Source organism: Lepisma saccharinum, chromosome 8, assembly GCF_977018435.1.
Source record: "Lepisma saccharinum chromosome 8, izLepSacc3.1, whole genome shotgun sequence".
Lineage (NCBI taxonomy): Eukaryota > Metazoa > Arthropoda > Insecta > Zygentoma > Lepismatidae > Lepisma > Lepisma saccharinum.
Window position 1 is genome coordinate 89502749 of NC_139236.1, and position 19825 is coordinate 89522573.

The window sequence follows — 19825 nt, forward strand, 5'->3', positions numbered from 1 at the left end:
CTCCATTCTCAGAAATAAATCGCAATTCCAAACACTGAAAATGCAGCACTTTCTACATCTTAGCATGCAAATATCTACATAGTAGCAAAGTAATGTGTGGAAAGAGAGAAATTAACGATTTGTAACGGCACTCTGGAAATCTTTTACAAGTAGTTTATTTTTTTCAATTTGAACTGACATTCATAACATTCATTAACGATTCCAATATTGACAAAGGAATAGCTTAGGCGTTCTGCTACTTTCAATTCTTCATTATCGTAGTCACCGTAACTCTCTCTCTCTCTCTCTCTCTCTCTCTCTCTCTCTCTCTCTCTCTCTCTCATCCTTCCCGATGGCGCTATAGTAGAGGAGTCGCATTGTAATCAAGGAGTCCTCTGTTCGATACCCGGTGGAGACACAGTGGTTAGGATCCCACTTTAAACTGTATATGCAGTCTCGATTAGTCTTTGTGTGCATAAAGTGGACTTAAAATACCAAATGAAAATAAAAATAAAAATCACCGTAACTCTCTACAAAGCCAGAGGATCCATTTTTGAAACCTGTTAAGGCTTAGATGTAGCATTGCATTCGTATCATTACCCATCATCTTCATCGTCGCGATTATCGCAAGAGGTAAAAATGCGACACAAAATAACCCAAACAGAAGCTTGGAATCAATCTGAATATTGGTTACGTTGGATACGTGGTAGAATTGTCTTAAAAATCACTTCCTGTGATGTAATAGGGTTTTTGATTAAGGACTATTTGTATAATGCATATCGTTGATGCGAACAATAAGTAGTTTCACGTTCACCACACTCTTCGGTTGTTTAGAAATCGTAAGGAAGAAGGATCTCTAAATTTCCGCTTTCACATATCAATGGAACTTTAAAATAAGTTCAGTGTAGGTCACAAAAAAGATTTACATATTGTTATGATATATTTTAAACACCACGAAATCTAATTCCAATAGAATACGATACTACTCCTTACGTTCCTGTAAATGTTCACCATTAGTCTGGCGAAAGAAAGTAACTAAGATTTCCGTGTTTCCTTGAGGAAAGATAAGGCGCCTGCTTGTAGTAAGCAAGCACCAACTGCTTCGATCAGTGACCTTCACTGCCAGAGTGACTCACAGCAGACCTGCGCTCGTTCTAGTGTGCGTATGAAACAGGTATTTTATTTCGTTCGTTCCAATCCACAGTTATATCAAGCTAAGATTCTAATATTTTCGTAAAGTATGTAGTAAACAAGTTGTATACATTATGATCTTCCAGAGTGTTGTTGCCTGCTATTTACACGCGGGAGATGGGGGTGTTGTAAACATTTCTGAACCCAAAGGTCGAGCACGAAGGAAAAGTTGTGTAAGCATTGGAGGTAATAACAAAGTAATAGAAGTTGAAGGAAATGCTGGCATTTGAGTAAAAACAGTTCTCATCACACATAGGGCTATCAGATGACTCGTCAGCGGAAAGTAGGACAAATTGTCTCAAAATGTTGAACACGGTCGTATTTGCAGTAACTATAATAGATTACTAGGACATCTTAGCATATAACGAGAATATGACACATCTTCAGCTGAAAAATTAATGTTGAAGTGAACAGTTGAGTTCAAAATTCCTCAACTGCTAATTAATAGCACGCACGGCTGTATGTGATTTCAACTTGTGTATGTAAGACAGAACGTTGTTCGTCGATGTGGGGCCAGGAAGAGAAAACAATCCATGAATTCGGGAAGGAAAAAATTCACAATTTCGTAAACAAAGTCTGGAAGTTCTTGTTTATTAATATGTGAAAAAACTACTATACACTGGGAAAAAACAGAATTGTGTGCCTTATTTCTCCAATAATGAGAAAAATTACTTGTTACTTCGAACAAATTACCGACACTTATATCGATAAAACTTCACAAAGTAAGCATTTTTATACATATATCCGGACTTTTTCGGATCTAGAAAATCGTGAAGTAATTTCTGAGCTGGGATTGTAATTGTTTTTCCGAACATCCAGTAGCAACCATGCATACTCTTTGATTTAAGCATACTTCTCCAAGGAACCACGTTATCTTAGACTTCCCTCAGTTTTTCTGTTTCTCCATCTAATTTGAAGTTACGTGATGCTCAAAATGCGTATAAGACATTTGAGATTTCTTTCAAATTCCTTCCGGAGGCCAGACACAACTATAAAATGTAGGACACGTCCGGAAATAAGATTGATTCTTATAAGTCTTTTTATTTTCTTAGTTGGCGTCGTTTTTCTTTCACCTCTTGCTAATCGCGACGACGAGGATGAGTGATATGATGAAATTGATGAAGAGGCACTCACAAAGAACACCCATACGCACGACAGGATTCGAACCCAGGACATCAGACATCGTAGCGCACTGTGCTAACCACTCCGTCACGGACGGAATTCTTATAGCCCTAATCGTTCCTCAAGCATATTTCCTATCTTTAACTACACACGAAACATAAAGAACAATCTAAATAAACAGGTGCCAGTTCACACTCTAACCGTAAAAAAACATATGCATGTGAAAATGCAAAATAATATTTATTTTTAGGTAGTTGTGACTTATTATTGTATATTAAAGAAATATATTAGTGATAAAATGACTGAAGTAGAGGAACATCTCCAATGAAACACTCATGCCTTATGGATATTTTTATTTCTTGCCGAACAAGGTTCCGAGTTCGAGTTCCGACCAAAATGGATTCATTGTGTATGTTCATTCATGTCTTTAATGTGATCATAAATCGTCGTCATGAATAATTTAACTTCAGAGGAAGAAAACTGAGGTAATTACTAATAAAAACAATAACAAAACAAATTTGATCTTAAAGCCCTGGCTTTGCGCTACATATTCCATCACGGGGATCATAGGCGTGCGTCCATGGGGCCAGGGGGAGGGCAAATGCACCCCTAATCATGGACGTCTGCAGATTTTTTCCACGAAGAGACAAGCAAGGTATTTTTCCATGGGGCATATTACCCCGATAATAGTGTTGCATTATCGCATTCCTGCATCCTCATTATAATAATTAATGTAAATTATTATGACTGAAATCAAATTATACATGTGAAAACGTACTTTTTGGTTGACATTCGTTTTCTAAGGGGAAGATGTGGCAATCCTTGCCTCCCTTTCAGACATCTATGCCCCTATATTATTATATTTTCACCTAGAAATTTAGGATAGATGAATCCTATCGCCGTTATTAAAGTATATTATACTCTTAAAGAAAATTAAGTATTTTCAAGCCGATGAAAGTTCAAGGCAACTAGTGTTGCCCACGGGACGAGACGGGACAGGCTTTTAAAAATTCGAGACGAGATTGATCATGTTTCCCGAGACAAACGAATATTTTCGAGACGAGACAGCACTTCACAGCATTTCCACGAGACGAGACAGGCCAAAGTCTCGTCTCGTGGGCAACACTAAAGGCAACTACGGGGGAAGGGGGTGCAGTGGCGAAACCACAGCCCCCCACAACCTTGAACGGAAATCAATTTTAGGGGGCAAACATGGAAGTAAAGGAAAGCAAGAGTAGCAGAATCTAAGAGTAGCAAAAGGATACTCCAGATGGATTTTGTTTTCACGTCTTTCTTACATTATTTTTCGCTCGCAATGTCTGCTTTTCTTGCAGTCTAGTCAAGTTCAGAGCCGTAGCTAGGGGTCGGCGGGAGTTAACCCTGGACGCCAAACGATCTAAATGAAAAAAATTGTAAAAGAGAATAATATGGTGCTCCATGAATTTTTTTCCCATATTAAATCGACATTGTTTTCATTTTGTAAAAATTTGGATCTGAAAATTTATTGGTCGCTTTGCTCGCAATTTGTTTTCTGTAATGCATTTTATATTACCGAGGAGAGAAGTACTGCTGCTAAAAGGTTTTCTCTTAAGTGCATGATATGTATGTATGTATTTATATGTGTGTGTGGCGGGGGGAGGGGTGTATATATAAACACACCCATCAATGCAATAAAATTTAAACAAGTGAGATGAAATTACGTTATTCTTTTCCGCCCTGAAATATAATCAAGGCTATCCCCCTCTAATCAGAGGGTCTGCGCACGCCTATGACGGGAACTGACACTTTACGTAGGTGTAGACACGCTTCGTACAATTTGATGATATCGCGATTACGTAATGGATGTGCAGCCACTTAACTGAAGCCCCCAAAATTCACATTTTATTACTAAATTGTAAATTAGCATAATATCATATAGTTTACCTATTCATAATATGCGTCGCTTTGGTGCACTTTGTGGATTGTGCATTAATCAACATCAGGTTAATCGCGGCAGGCAAAGTGGAGGGAAAATGACAATGAAGCACAACGAGGGGGCCCTTGGTTCCCGATTAATGAAACTTTGTCTACATGCAACTGAGTCGCTGCGTGAAATCGCTGAAAATGTAATTTATTAATTTCTTAATTTTGCTTATTTTATATTGCTTTTCTAGCACTTGATGTCAACAAAGGCGATGAGGATGATTAATGAAGCTATGAAATGGATGATAGGACATGATGATCCATGTCTTACACAAAATTCTAAGTTGGGACTAATGAATAGCGATTCGTCTTATCATTTGTCAAGTAGTTGTTTTTAACTCCAATCTTTTTCAAGGACTTCTGGGTTGACAGCATGTGTGTTGCGCGATGATGATTCGACGAAAACCACCATTTCAGTGAACTTTCTTGACAATGACTCTAATATCAGTAAAGAGAACATTTTCTTACGAATAGCTGTTGTTAAGAAACCAATTCCTGAAACTTTTTCTGGTGGTCTCACGGCACCCAGCTGTTGTTTGTTATGGCTGGGCCTGGGGGTATGACTCACGCTGCTGTCAATACTCAATCATTCCCGAGAATCCAGGTCCGCCAGGCAAACCCAAGCGACAATTTTGTTATTTGGGTTGCATAGACAACAGGCTTTAAGATGTTACGATATCGTAGGTCTCGTGGCCCAAGAACTATTTTCCATGACTGTACAAGGTTTATTTAAAATTCGATGCCTTTGAAAAATATTTGTTCACAAGTTTTAGAATGTAATTTTTCGACAATCATAAACTAAAGTTAATTTTGTTTTCGTTTTGTAAAAATATGAATGTAGCACAACATATATCCCGTCAAGGAAGTCGATTTTTTTAAAAAAATCTCGTTAAAAGAGCAGGAAAAATAATTCCTTCTGTTGTCCTAACTGTTAACATGGAATATCGAGACGACCAATAATTGTATTTTATTAAATTAAGTGTATTTATACGCATCAAGACAGAATTATCTTTCTTTTCAACTATTCTAGAAGAGCTTGGGAACCCTTCGAACGATGACGATTTGATGTACGACCTGCGGGGTCTGTATGCAACCCTGAACGAGATAGCGGAGTCCGTAGATGTCCTCGGGGAAAATGTGAGGAGGGCCAAGAAGTGCTCAGTGCCAAAGGTATATTGTTACCCATCAATTATGCATTTGTAGTGGAAACAATTATAGCTTGTATTTGTCCTCCTTTACAGCAACGTAAACAAAGGTTTATTAAACAAAAGGTATCCAGACATACTTAAGTATCAGTATATTTTGCCAACTTTTTCAGCACGTGGCGTTCTGGCAAAAGGGGGGGGGGGTTATAATTCCATCACTGCCCTATTGGGTATGCCCTGGTGCCTGTACCGCACTACTTTTCAGAAAAAAATGACGCAGAACCCTTAGGATTCACAAAAAAAATGAACACTTTAACAATAACATTCATCTACTTTGTCTAATTCGTATGTCCCATTTTATGAGGCTGAAATATATTTTTATGTAAATTGCAATTATTGCAAACCGGAATTTCACCACGCGGAGAAACAGCTTAATACAATCACTTACGACATCATGAAATTGAAAACTATATTTGAAAGTAATTTATTTCTGTGTGCAAATTACAAAGAAACGTCCGGAATGTTTGTTTTTTTCTAAAATAATCCGAAACATTCTGCAAAAGTCAGCATTCTGTACCATACAATTTTCTCCGCTGTACCTTCATCAGATATGAAGCAGCCAATCCGCTACAATAACTTCAGCTGTTTCAGCACTTTTATACTGTAAGCCTAAAAAAAACTATTTTTTACCTCTTTGCAGTATTTTGCCGCATGTGGGAAGTAAACAAACAACTAGTTACTTAATCTTCACCAGTACGTATTGGGAGACCCACTGGCGGTGCGATTTTGAAAACTGCACCGTCTTTGTATCTGTTGTCAGATATATATTTATATATCATGTTCCTTAGAAGTTTATGAACCAAACAAAATATAAAATTTTAGCCACTCATTTAGCTGGTTTCGTTTAAAAAAACTCTGTATTGATGCTTACAAAACAAGGCGTATCTAGAATCAGTCCTTGAACACCGAATAAAACATTTCCATGTACAGGCCTAATATCCAGGGCTGTCGTTAGGCTCAATGCCATTATTGGCTCAATTCATGCATTGTATCTTAACGTATTTAATACCTTTGCTTTAAAGATTCACTAAGTGTTATTCAGAGATATTCATATTTTGATGGTGATCCTTTCCTGTTTGACCGCACCGTACTAAAGATTTTGTCGTTTACTGACTGAAACAATGCTAGTGACAACTACGAATGTGATGAATGGCTGCAAGCTTATAGGATAAAAATGTTTTCTGAGGGCTCATAGCGTCGCAATGAGACCTCAATGAACAAAATGTTACAAATAAAAGTTGTTCATATTGATAATATCTTAGAGTGACCCTCAATTGACCTTAAATCTTACAACTCGAATATATATATATATACATACATACATACATACATACATACATACATACATACATACGAGTATAACCCGTTGCTCTACAGCCCGTGAGGAACCGCTAATGGGGTGACGTGGGGTCAGCACGTCGAACCCTCAGCCGTTATAGGAGGTATTCGAGACCGGGTATACGATACTCACTGGTAGCTCCCCAATTTCCTCACGATGGTGGGTTGCCACCGGTCCTACAGAGGCTGTTCGCTTTATATCCGACCATTTTCGATTCGGTGCTGCCACCTGGCGTATCATGCTGGAACTATGGGTCTGCTGGCGGGAGCAGTGTTGTGTCTGACCTTGTAGGTGCGTGAGTGTTGGTAGTGAATGTTATCAAATGGCGCCGAAAATCAACCTGTATTGGGAGGGTTACGTAATGGCCCTTTTCCATGCTAAGTTTTCATACGTACGCATTGTGAAACACTCGGGGTGAAAGCTATAGTGGCCCGTTACACACAACAGGCTCTCCTTGCGAAACATTCACCCACGAAAACCACCAGGAGAAGGGCTGCAAGCAAAGTGTCACATACCGTGACATAGACGACAAGGGGCGCAGCAACTTTGTTCGGCAGTGCAGGGAAAGTTTCCCTCGTGACTTCATGGTTGTAACGGGATTCGGATATGAGGGTAAGTTGATGATACGCAAGGTGGACAAAAACGTGAAGGTAAATGCCAGATACTTCCAAGACTCCATTCTGACACCTATCTATCGGAGAGACGACATCCCACAATTGTATGGAATGAACGCGAACCAGGTGATGATCCATATGGACAAGGCTTCGAGTCATACCGCCAGAACATCACTACGTTTTTATCAGGAAATGGCAGAGGAAGTTGGAATTCGTGTCATTCCATTTGAAGACATTCTTGTGAAAAGCCCAGATGCCAGTCCAATGGATTTTTGCGCATTTGGACTGTTGAAACGACGTCTGTCTTCAACATCGCCGCACGCGCACCTTGGATGGTCTATGGAAAGCTTGCAGGGAGGAGTGCGACAGAATTCCCATGCCTGTCCTGCGCCGGAGCTTGCTGCAATGGAAACTGCGATGCCGGGCGATAGTCCACAATGCTGGGGGTCCAATAGAACATGATCGGTGGTGGCGGCGCAGTATCTCTTAAGGTGAGTGCCCGTCAAAAATGGTCGGATATAAAGAGAACAACCTTCTGTATACACAGGACGAAAACCCAGAGACTAAATCCAGGCGGACTCGAACCCATGCCGTCCCGCAGTCGGAGCTCAAAGCACAGCGCCTTAGACCGCAGGCCACGGAGGAAGACATACATTCATACAAATTCAGGGGGCCTTAACTCCGATGTAAAATACCGTCAATGTAGGGCACAATCATGTTATGTTTTAAGTATCACAAATTACTGTTTATTACCCGCTGGAGTTCAGTGGAATCTCAAGGGGTAAAAATTCCATTAAAATAGCTACTTTTCATTGCTTGAAAATTCCAACTTAATTTTACTTTTATTTTGTATTTATGTAATGTGAAATTATAATATTTCAAAACTGAAGAAGTTTCGATTAAATCTCCACCGGTGTTGGTATACATATTATCCCATGTAATAATTAATTTACTTACACTTCGTTACTTATAAACTAATCTACGTAATATTAAGGAAATTTTATCACCTCATTTGTGATGTAATGCAGAACTTAAATATTTTTAAGATTTCTATACATTCAATTTTTCATTTGCTTTATCTCTTTCCTTAAACTTGTCAATTAATATTAAAATAATATTTAAATTTTCATTTTCATTTTAATTATATTTTTTGTTTTAATTCATGCTCCGTAACCCCAACGCACTTATGGCGCCGCCAATAACTGCTACTTTATAACTCACAGAATGAACAATGGTCATTAAATCTAATTAGGAACATAGTATGTAAATGCGACGGCGTACCAATAATAAACAGAAGAACGAAGACGTGTTTTCATCTCGGCAAAGATAAGATAGCTTCAAGGACTTAGTGCGGGCCTTGTCACAGTAACAGTCGCTGTTCCAAGAAAAATGTTAGCCAACTATCTTATCTGGCACGTGTGTCTCGCTTGCCACCCATGCTATCACCAAACGAATCTCCTGCCTCTGATTGATTGATTGCTACCAAGTGCAGGTGCCGCGTCCTGGGATCCCAGAATGGAGGGAGGACGCGGGCGCATGGAATTGCACTTCATAAAAGTCAGATAAGGAACACAATTTCAATAAGTGCTGATTCTGTTTCCCACAATTAATATTAATAGGCTTTGGTTTTCTTGCTCTAAATTGAATACGTAACAAAATACGCCGTCGCAGATACAAACTGAACAAATGACCAACAAAGTTAATAACGCTGTTCTGGTCACCAGAATAGCGAGGTCAACCACAAATCATTATGTAAAAAATTAACAATGCTTTTATCATTCGTTATTATATCATATACTATGTTGTAGAATTGAATCAATATATAAAAAAAATTGAACCGTAAAAAGTTCACGCAACTGACGTCCTGGTATATTTTCAGAAACTAGGACAATAAGCGCATAACTTCGAATGCATGCGGGTCGAGGCGGGCCTACTTCGACCCCACCCCCCCTCTTCACATTGATATCCTCTACACCCAAGTGAAAGTTTGTCGGTGGTTCACAGCGACCACATGTATACATTACGTTTAAATCCACGCAGAAATGCGTTTGTCTCTTTCACTTAAATCTTTATACACTATAATCATGAAAACTAAGATTTTTAGATGGCGAGTGTGGTAGAGATGATTCCTTTAGGGAGTACATAAATACCCTACACCCAAGACTGCTTCCCACCCGGACATGAAAAGAAAACGATGCAGCTTGCCTAAAATTATTTCTTGCCGTTCGTGTTCTCGATCTCATCACACGAATTTGGATCACTTTATCGATAATGTGGCGAGTGAGGCGTGTTTTTTTTTTATAAGAAATACATTTAGATAAAGGCAAGTTTGCCGTGCACATTGCACCGTGCCACGAAGATACATAGAGAGATGTAGAGCTACACACATTCTCACTCTAAATCATTCTTGGAGGTAATGTGATGAGCACCACGCTCCGGCCGCCTTTACCCTCCATGGTTCCCTCCACAGTTACCCATTTATTTAAGGCTAAGGTTCTCTCAACTTCACAAGATGCGAAAGTAGCACATTTTAGAATTAGGATCATTTGATATCTATATTTTAGTAGCAGACTCCTGGCAAGGCAAGATTTAGGCCTAGACCTAGGGACGCACAGGTTTGGGGTTGCAAAATTGCTTCCTTTTGCTTCTTTTATTTTCGCTTCAATTTACTAGCATTATCTTTATACTTCTGTTTTCACCCATCAACGGTTTGAAGTATGTTCCTGGAGCTAGAGCAAAGGGTAACCACATGAATTGAGGCTGTGTCCGAAAAGTGCTAAAAGCAGGCTTGAGGTACGGTCTTCTCGGAAGTGGCGTCACCTAGTGCGGTTCGAAAGCGCCAAGTACACGAGCAATCGAGCAAGTGCACACTCACTTGTTTGTCCACTTGTTTGAAATCATGGAAGTCGAAAGTCCAGTTGTTGGTTGTATGTTCTTCTATTGGATGGAAATGTAAGTATGGGAACTTTTTAAAATGTGAATTCTTAGGGTTTTGATTCACATATATGCATGCTTTATTCTATGGCGCTACAGTCGAAGTGTTATTCGAAAGATTCTCGCATCCAGTCCAAGGCTTCAAACTGAACTGAGATACCATTTTCAAAGGATGTTCGGTCTTGCACATTTCGGATACTGCCTGAACCAATCACATACTTTCGAAACAACTACCCAGTCCGTAGTTAGCGCCTATGACCCAGTCTTCATTTTGGAAAATTTTCAAGTAATAAAAAAAGATGTGCTGTTTACTACTCAATATCGTGTCCTGCGAGTTTTGGCGCCAGCAACGTGGCAACGGTGGCAAGAATTTGTAGTTTTGTTTATAATTTAGAAATATATATGTGTGTAGATGTGTATATATATATATATATGTAGGTCATTCCATGTCAAATCATGACCCTCATACTCACCGATTTTGATGGTTTGGTACACAGGTTTATTTTGCTCCAAAACCGATATCTGTGAAAGGATTTTGCTGAAATATGATTATTACGAATTATATGAGGGTTGTTCAAAATGTCATTTTTGAGCAACATGCTCTTTTCAATTAAGTATATCTCGGAAACGAATGAAGATACAGAAGCGTTCTTGAGTTCGTTGTAAAGAGGAAAGACTTCTGCATATTATGAGATCATCAAATGTTGAAACACATTAAAATTTGAACACTTTGTTCAAATGTTCAAATTTCAAGATTGAACAGTTCAAAATACCCCAAATCGATTTGTCTCATTTTTGGATATTTTTAACTACCATCCTTCCTCTTCATACTGAGAAAGTTTTATGGAGGTGTTCCTTCATATAAGGGAGAAAAATGAGATTGAAATTTGTCCTGCATCAGCAATGAACTGAGCTGCAACATCCCTATGATGAGACTTTTCATTTGTGTCGCGCTAAGTGATATATATACTTACTGTTCAGGGGCAGATATTCTACTTGATAATTGGCTTCATTTTGTGCTGTTATTGCTAATTTATACATTTTGAACAACCCTCATATAATTCGTAATAACCACATTTCAGCAAAATCCTTTCACACGTATCGGTTTTGGAGCAAAGTGAACCTGTGTATCAAACATCATCAAAATAGGTGACTATGAGGGTCAACTCCTGCCTGATTTGACATGGAATGACCCATATATATATATATACACCACACTATACATACATATAATCATCAAGATGTTTGTAGTAATAAGCACATACATGTTGTTTTCAGAATCTTGATACATGTTCACTAGGTGTAGAATTGCATTCTGGGTGAAAAATGTGCTTGTTAATAAATTTACACATTTATTTCATGACCATGATTAGTTCTTTCTACAAGAAGTCATGAAGCAAAAAAATATGTAGGGTATCAAGATCTATTCGATCTAAAGGATTTAAAGTTTAAAGATAAATATTTATCATGTTGTCACATTATCACCAAAAAACAAGGTGCTGGCATTGTTCTTATCTGATTGAGATATTCTCTGCGAAATACGAGTAGGATGCCAAATTGAACTCTCAAGAATTCATACAAACACAAAACAATACATCATTGTTCTGAATGAAAAATGTCAACAGTGATTCAAACTGACACTGCAAACTAAAACCATAACAAAATATTCGTCTGAGGTACTTCATTAACTGCAGTCAAATGTTTGTAAAATTTCAAAGTTTCAAAAAAATTCTTAATTTCTGAAATGTGTGCAACCAAAGAACTCGTTATGGGGTTCATTTCAAGGCTAAAGAAGTGGAAAAGTCCAATGAGCCGAGAACGTGATTAAATTTCTTCTGGAGTTAAACCAGTATTTGTAGCTCAGTCGTTGTCGACCTCCATGGCGGAGTGGTTAGCACAGCGCCCTGCGACGGCATGGGTTCCGGATTCGAATCCCGGGTAAGACATGGAAATTTGAGTTTGTCCTAATGAGAAAAACTGAAAACTGAGAAAATCCGAGAAATGTAAAAATTGAGAAAAAAGTGTAAAAACGGGGAATACTACCACTTAGGAAAAGAAAGTTGTTATGGTATCAGACCACCATGCGAGAGACCCGGGTTCGATCTCCGGTAGGGGAGAACTGGGACTTTTTACGCCTGTTCAAGCGGCTGCGGCGGGCCACCCAGCGTCGTATAAAGCGGGTCCCTGGAGAAAACTCTGGGGGGAAGAGGGCAAAGGCGGCCAGGGGCGTGGTGCTCATCACATCATCCCCACATTCGGCCGTGATCAAGAAAGTGGAGGACCAGAGGCATCAACTTAAGATAAATTTTTGGGGTAGCAAAGTTGGCATAAACAATACTTTATATATGGAAATGTATGTCAAATGTGTGTCTCTATGTGAATTTTGGGGCTGCAGAAAGTGCCTTGCTCACACCCCCTGTATTCCTTCATGGTGTGGTGCAAAGCACAGGGGAGCATTTGCCAAATGTAGTGATTGCTGCTACAACTGTTTCAAGCATTCCCATTGGCTGATAGCTTTTTGGGGTAGTAAATAATCTGTGGTGGTTAGGTTAGGCTTGTTGGGTTTGGTACTCTTACAAGAAGAAGACAACGAAAAATGGTTGTAGCAGCAATACCGCCCTTTGCCAAATTCTACCTAGTGTTTTGCTATTGGAAGGATGAATGGGAGGGGCGACTGAGGCCCAAACCTGTGCTGATTTTCGATTCTCCCTCTCGCTTTCATATGCTTTTTTTTAGTGAACTTTGCATCCACTCAAACAAAAAACCATCCTGTCTCACTGTTGTGACGAGTTGAGTTAATCTTGTTTCGAACTCGAAATTGCATTCGGGCCTCCACGATGGCGCAGTCGTCACCTTATAATCAAGGGGTCCCGGGTTCGATACCCGGTGGAGGCACATGGCACAGTGGTTCGGATCCCAATTTAAACTGTAGGTCCAGTCCCGATTAGCCTTACTGTGCATAAAGTGGACTTGGAACACCAAATCAATGAATCAATCAATCAAAATTGCATTAAGTCATGTTATTTGAATGTGTGTGTGTGAGAGAGAGAAAGTGATAGAGAATTAATGTCATTAAATTGACGCAGAATTCATTAGATACCAGAGAATAAACATTAAATTTTATGATCTGAAATTGAAATTTTAATTGACCCATGAGTAAATAAATTCAACTATCTTGTTGACAACAGTGAACTTATTGGATCTGCCCGTTTCTAATCTAGCGTTTTATGATGGTTGATGGCGTATGAAACTTGCTGCTTAGGAAAATTCAAGATCTGTTAGCAATGCTCGAAGTATATGAGATGCAGGGGTAGAGGGGGATTTATGAAATTTGAGTTATTAGGCTATCCTTTGTTTTGGACCCTGCCGACATTGTTATTATGAACATTTTCGTTATCATGGTACTTCCACTAATTGCATGCTCTGTATTAATAACACTTGTAAACTTTAAGATATAGACACGTTCGATTAAAAATTAATTATTAAACTTCATTTACGTTTATAAGCGCCACTTGCACTATGCATTTCGCCGCGCAACACAAATACCGCACGCACACCAAAGAAAAAGAAACCCACACTACATTACGGTAGCCGCACTGTCCGCGAACTGGGAAACAGGGATGTTGATTTCACGTTCATCCGTCAATATCCCTCCATGGCATTCAAATTGTTTACATTCGTTTCTTCGAGGAACAATTGTTTATATTCGAGCACTGTTAAGTGACCTTCCGCAGCTTCTTTTGCTTTGCAGTCTCCCATACAGATGGTTTAAAATACAATACCCAAAATAGGGTTTTGATGTAAGAAGTTATTTAAATGGTTAGGAACTCTTTCCTTATACCTTCTGTCATGAAACAAGCAATTAAAAGGACTTGGCATGTATTATTTTGCTATTATCAAAATATTAAGGAATTTTAATGGTCGATGGTCTGTCTGCCCATTCAGTTTCTCATTTTTCTGCGGTCTTCCTGAACTTGCGTAGGCTATATCCTTTGAGAGCCTAGTGGAAAATCGCCCCGGTGTGCAGGGGGTGGTTTATGCCCTAGCTAGGAAAAATCCCCCAGCCAGCGCCTGGACAGAAGAAACAAACATTCTACAACCTAACAATGTCCATCTCGAGCACTGTCTATTAGATTGTAGAGAATATTATCCATTCAAAAGAACAAACACCGGCTGTATTTATTGATAGTGTCCAATTGCTTATACACTTTTTTCACAGAAAATTATTATTTCTTCCTCAGAAATGTAATTGTCTGCCTGGCAGCAGCAAGACAAAAGGTATGCAAATTTTGACTGCATTGTATGAGTATTTACTGCTAGAAATATATGCATTTGGTTAATATTTTTTGATTCATGTCCTGTCCTAGTCCTATTGAATAAAGCTTTCTTCTTCTTGTTAAGACAACATATGTGCACCAAAGGAGGGTTTGGTGTTTAGAACCCTTTCAACTTAATTTTATTGAAGATGAAAATAGGTAGATGTAACAATTTACTTCTTTTTCTGATAGCTACATAATGGCGTTCAAAATGATTTTCCAATATATGAACCCCTCCTTTAAAAACTTTCTGCATGTGCCTATGAAATTCACTGTTTTGATGTGCATTAGTGGATGCAACGTAATAGCCATATTCAATGATAAAAATTTAGTAGTAAGTGCTTATAACTATTTGATCATGTATTTATATCATAGTCTTCCTATCATTCATGTCAGTATTCTACTTTTACTTTACTGAACAAAATGTCTTATTTATGATCTAATTTCTGAGATTCAGTAAATAGTTATGGGGACAATTAACATAAATTTTTATTGGAAATGTCAAAAACCAAGGGTCGTCTTAAAATGTTGATGCTAAAGATTTCAAACCCAATTTTTACATTGGCAATTTTAGGTCACTTCTAAAAAAAATCTAGGTTAATTCGTGTTGATGAGGAGGACTGGAATAGATGATAGAGGAGAGAGAGATATTAATTGTCTTACCTAGTGTAAACTTCTTAGCACATTACTCTAACTACTAGGACTTAAAGGCCAGACATGGACAATAAATTTGTAATTTAGTGCATTAATCAGAAACAGAGCAATAATATCGTGCATGCCATTGAAGTAGAATTTCAGTTCAATATTTGCAGACACAGAAGAAATAATTATTATGTTTTCTTCTTATCTTAGGTAGCTACCGAGATGATGAATTCCTGTTCAGGCTGGGCTTATTGGAAGAGAAGTGCAAGACTCTTGACAGCAGACTCTTTTGCCTTGAACACCATATGTTCCTGTCCCAGGCGGTTAGTTCTTTGCAATATTGTTTATATTACTATATTTTCTCTTTCTTGTTTCTTACAATTGCTATATCTTGCTCCTTCCTGGAAAGTGCCTCTTGAAGTCAAACCTTTCCTCATTTTTAGTAGATAGACAATCGTGGGTCATTGTATTTTGAAAGAAATCTTTATAGAAGTAATAAGCTAAAGATAAACAATTTGATCATTTATGGATAGAGGCAGCAATGTAATTATTGTATTTTTGAAAAGATAAGGTAGAGTTTATTTTAAAGTTGCAATACTTGTCTTATCAGCCACTCTTCCCAGGCTCAGTGCTCGAAGTGGTCGGATGGCAACTCCCCAACTATAAAATACCGAAAGCATCCCCCCAGGTAATTTACTTTCAGTTGCATCCTGGGACGCTTTGGATTCAGGGGGGATGCTTTATTCTTCAAATGAAATGTTGAAAGTGTATTTTTCTCTTAGTAGTAAATTTCTGAGTATTGGAGACTGCTCAACAAATGTAGAATAGGTATAATTGACAAGTATAGAACGGCGTGCTTCTTTTTTACAATTAGAATCAGCATCATAGAGGCGTTGAAGAACATTCAGACAACAGATCCCTCTGTCATATCATTAGCACCCACAATAACCAAATTGTGGCAGGAATCAGCAATAGGGGTGTGCTGGTTCCTGGCACTAAGAATCTTGAATTCTACACTGTTTTAGCAGTTCTGGAGTTAAAAACAGCATGAATGAAGCACGTTAAATACACAAAATTACATAAGATGCAGGCCCGTAGCCAGGCAGAGGCCGGGGGGCTGAGCCCCCTTGACATTAGGTAAAACTATTTTGTATTATAATTTGTTTGAGGTGAAGAGTGAAAATGTAGACAGAATATATTATTTTGTTCACAACTTCGTTCGTTCATCTTGTTTATGAGCAGAAGTCTAAGCAGCGGCAAGTGTTTAGAAGATTCTCTAGACTTTAGAAAGTTCTTTCATAGGAGGCCTTCTTTATCTGTACCATCCCTGCCCCTGTTGCAGCCTCTCGTTTGACAGAAATCTGTGACTTTGTTGTCATTATCCACATTCCTTCCGCATCTGCGTCAAATGTCAACAGATCCGAAGTTTTATGATTGCGTGTTGTTTCGCACGGCTGCACCAGGCGAACAGAAAGCATAGAGGAATTAAAGATTAATCGAATGAAAATCAAAATGAATGAGAAATGTAATTAACCACAAACGAAAACAAAATAAAGACACTAATAAGCCCTTTGATGCAAAGCATTAATGAATACTGTTATTCAATTTGGAAAGGAACATGACTTAGAAAAATAAATAACAAAATTGTGTGTTAAAAACAGATTTATTTATATTTTCTTTCCAATGTATTGTTCCAAGAAGAACAAATCTTATAGGAAACACCAACATAACTTTTGCACGTAGCACAATCTTCTCAAACAGGTTTTAAGATCACCGCTCCTTATAAGATTTTGGCGACGTATATCTTCGTTATTTTTGTATTCCTCGGAGAGACCTAGGCTCTGAACTTTTCGCCAGATACTCTGGCCGAAGTGGTAGTTACATCCTGACACCTGGGCATCGGGGAATGTCGTAAATTTTAGCGAGTTTATAGCTGCTTGTTCGAAATCAACCTTGATCACCTTTGGCTGGTACCCACCACACCAGGCTTTCACAAAAGAAAACAGTTGACTGTAGGTGGTCTGGGTTTTGTCCGGGAGCAATGCGTACAACACAGGAACAACTGTGCTTCCAAGATCTGCGTGTAATGTGTACAACTGCGAAAAGTGCTTGCAACAACTTTTAAATGTTCCGTCCAGAAACCATTCTTTGCTTTCCCTTAGTGCGGCCTCCATACCCTCGTATCCGAAACATAATAATCGTTTCTCTCCTTCCACATTGTCAAACTGCAAAAACGAGGTTTAATCTTCGAAACGTAGAACATCGGGAGGGAAAGATGCATTGACCGGAGTAGGTGTTTCTTGGTGTATTCTCAGGCCTTTCCTCCTGACAGCGTTCAAACCTACTTTGCGGTTACTATATACTGGAACGGTGGTCACTAAGTCAAGTCCCTGGTTAACGGCCACAGCCATTTCCTCCTTAAAATTGGTTGATACCGGCGTTAATATTTCTTCCCGCGCTCTCTTTTTGCAGTTCGCAAGTCGTTTTCTGATCTCGCAAGCTGCCACATCTGGAATGCAGTCGTGATCTGTCTCCAAGGTGGGGATTTCATTTTCCGTCTTTAGTCTACCTGGACAACCCGTCTTTCTTCTGTCTATGCCAACTGCAAAAAAAGAAAACATTAATGCCAAGTTCATTTCTTTAAAACATAAGAAAACATAAGATCAATAATAATAATAATAATAAAATTATACGTACCCATACGGTTGATAGGAGATTCTTTCTCTGAAAGTTGTACTGGTATCCCTCAAACAGTAAGACAGGACTACCCCTCTTGGATTTTACAATCTCCATTGCGACGACGAGAACTTCTCACAATTCCTTCTCACAGCACAATAACCAAGCAGGACAGCAGCATGCCTCTTTATATCGTCGTCACTACAAAACAAACAACAAACAGTGTTCATTCCATTAATAATTAATTCCTCCATTCTTTCTGTTCGCCTGGTGCAGCCGTGCCAAACAACACCCTGGTTACGATGAGATAAGAAACCGTGCGAACAAACACGAAAATGACTATCTAAATGGCTTGATATCAAACAGGGAGTACCACAAGGAAGTATTCTAGGACCTATCCTATTTTCGCTATACATCAAAGATTTTAATGATTCACTAAAACACTGCAAATACCACCAGTATGCGGATGACACACAAATATATATATACAAACACCATTAAGAAACAGTGCAATGGCCCCAGAAGCATTACAACAGGACCTCAATTCAATATCTAAATGGTGTGAATGTAATGCACTCAAATTGAAGTCTTACATTTTAACTCTAGGCACAACGAGTAACCTCAAAAAGTTAGAACAATTAAAACTCCCCCTCCCTACACTGAATAATTCCAAAATACAGAAAGTAGAAACAGCACGCAACCTCCGCATAATATTGGACGAGAATCTACATTGGGGTTCTCATGTCACGCACATAATTAAAAAGTCGATAGCCAAACTGAAATCACTTTTTCCATTAAAACATATCCTAATCAAAGAAACGAAAACTCACCTAGTCAACACACTTGTAATGCCAAAAATTGATTATGCTTCTCCCGTATTTATGAATATCAACAGTGCCCTAAATTACAAGCTACAAAAACTTCAAAACAGTTGCATAAGATTTATACTGAATGTCAAAAGAAGAGAACATATATCCCCGTACTTACAGGATCTTAATTGGTTAAACGTTAAGAGTAGGAGAACATTTTTGGCATTGTCTTTATTGTACAGGATCCTGAACAATAAGGAACCAAGATATTTATATGATCAAATTGCTCCGTACAGGAAGAGAGGAAAACAAATTAACCTTCGTCCAAAAACCCACTTCACGATTCCTGTACACAGAACAACACTCTATGGAAATTCTTTGATAGTCACCGCAATAAAAGAATGGAATGACCTCCCCCCACCACTGACCTCAGGGGAGCTCCACCCTGCAACACACAAAACAAACCTAAAGAAGCATCTACTACTGTCCAATCAATAGTGTCTAGATTTGTCTTTTCTGTAATGAACGGGAATGAGGTATTGGTTTTAGATTTAGCTGTAATAATTGTATTCTAATTGTGGTTTTAGATTTAACTCTCTACCTTCAGTACATTAATTCTTTACATTATAAGTATGAAAGTTTTATTTTTATTTTTTAATTTTTATTCTTTCTACTGCAACAATGATTTTCAAGAAGTGTAAAGTGTCAATTGTGATATTTTTTTTAAGGGTTTGTTGTAAGAACGGCCCGCGAGGCCGAAACACACCCTCTCAATAAAGACGATATTATTATTATTATTATTATCGTGCGAAACAACACCGCACCAGTTTGATTGCTTTGGCCGGGGGTAGAACGTACGGTAGGCACTATGATTGAAGTGAATATTGTACATTTTCACATGTATGATATAAATATCTGTATCATCAAAAATAGTATGGAGTGTGTATTAAGGGATGGTGTCAGCAGCAGTCATTAGCACTTCAAGAAATGTTTTAGAAGATATAGAAAAGAAACTGTAGTATTTGTATGATATTTC

The 19825-nt window shown here is 38.4% G+C and overlaps 1 protein-coding gene across 1 annotated transcript in view; it reads left to right on the forward strand.

Annotated features, from left to right (window-relative positions):
* The first annotated feature begins 5287 nt into the window (after positions 1–5287).
* Positions 5288–19825, forward strand: part of LOC145991647 (uncharacterized) — a 30690-nt gene continuing 16152 nt past the window's right edge. Inside the window, exons 1-3 of the mRNA XM_083127707.1 lie at positions 5288–5424; positions 14588–14624; positions 15515–15627. Coding sequence (XP_082983833.1) covers positions 5320–5424; positions 14588–14624; positions 15515–15627 — 255 coding nt within the window. The 5' untranslated portion in view covers positions 5288–5319. The remainder of the gene's footprint in view (positions 5425–14587; positions 14625–15514; positions 15628–19825) is intronic.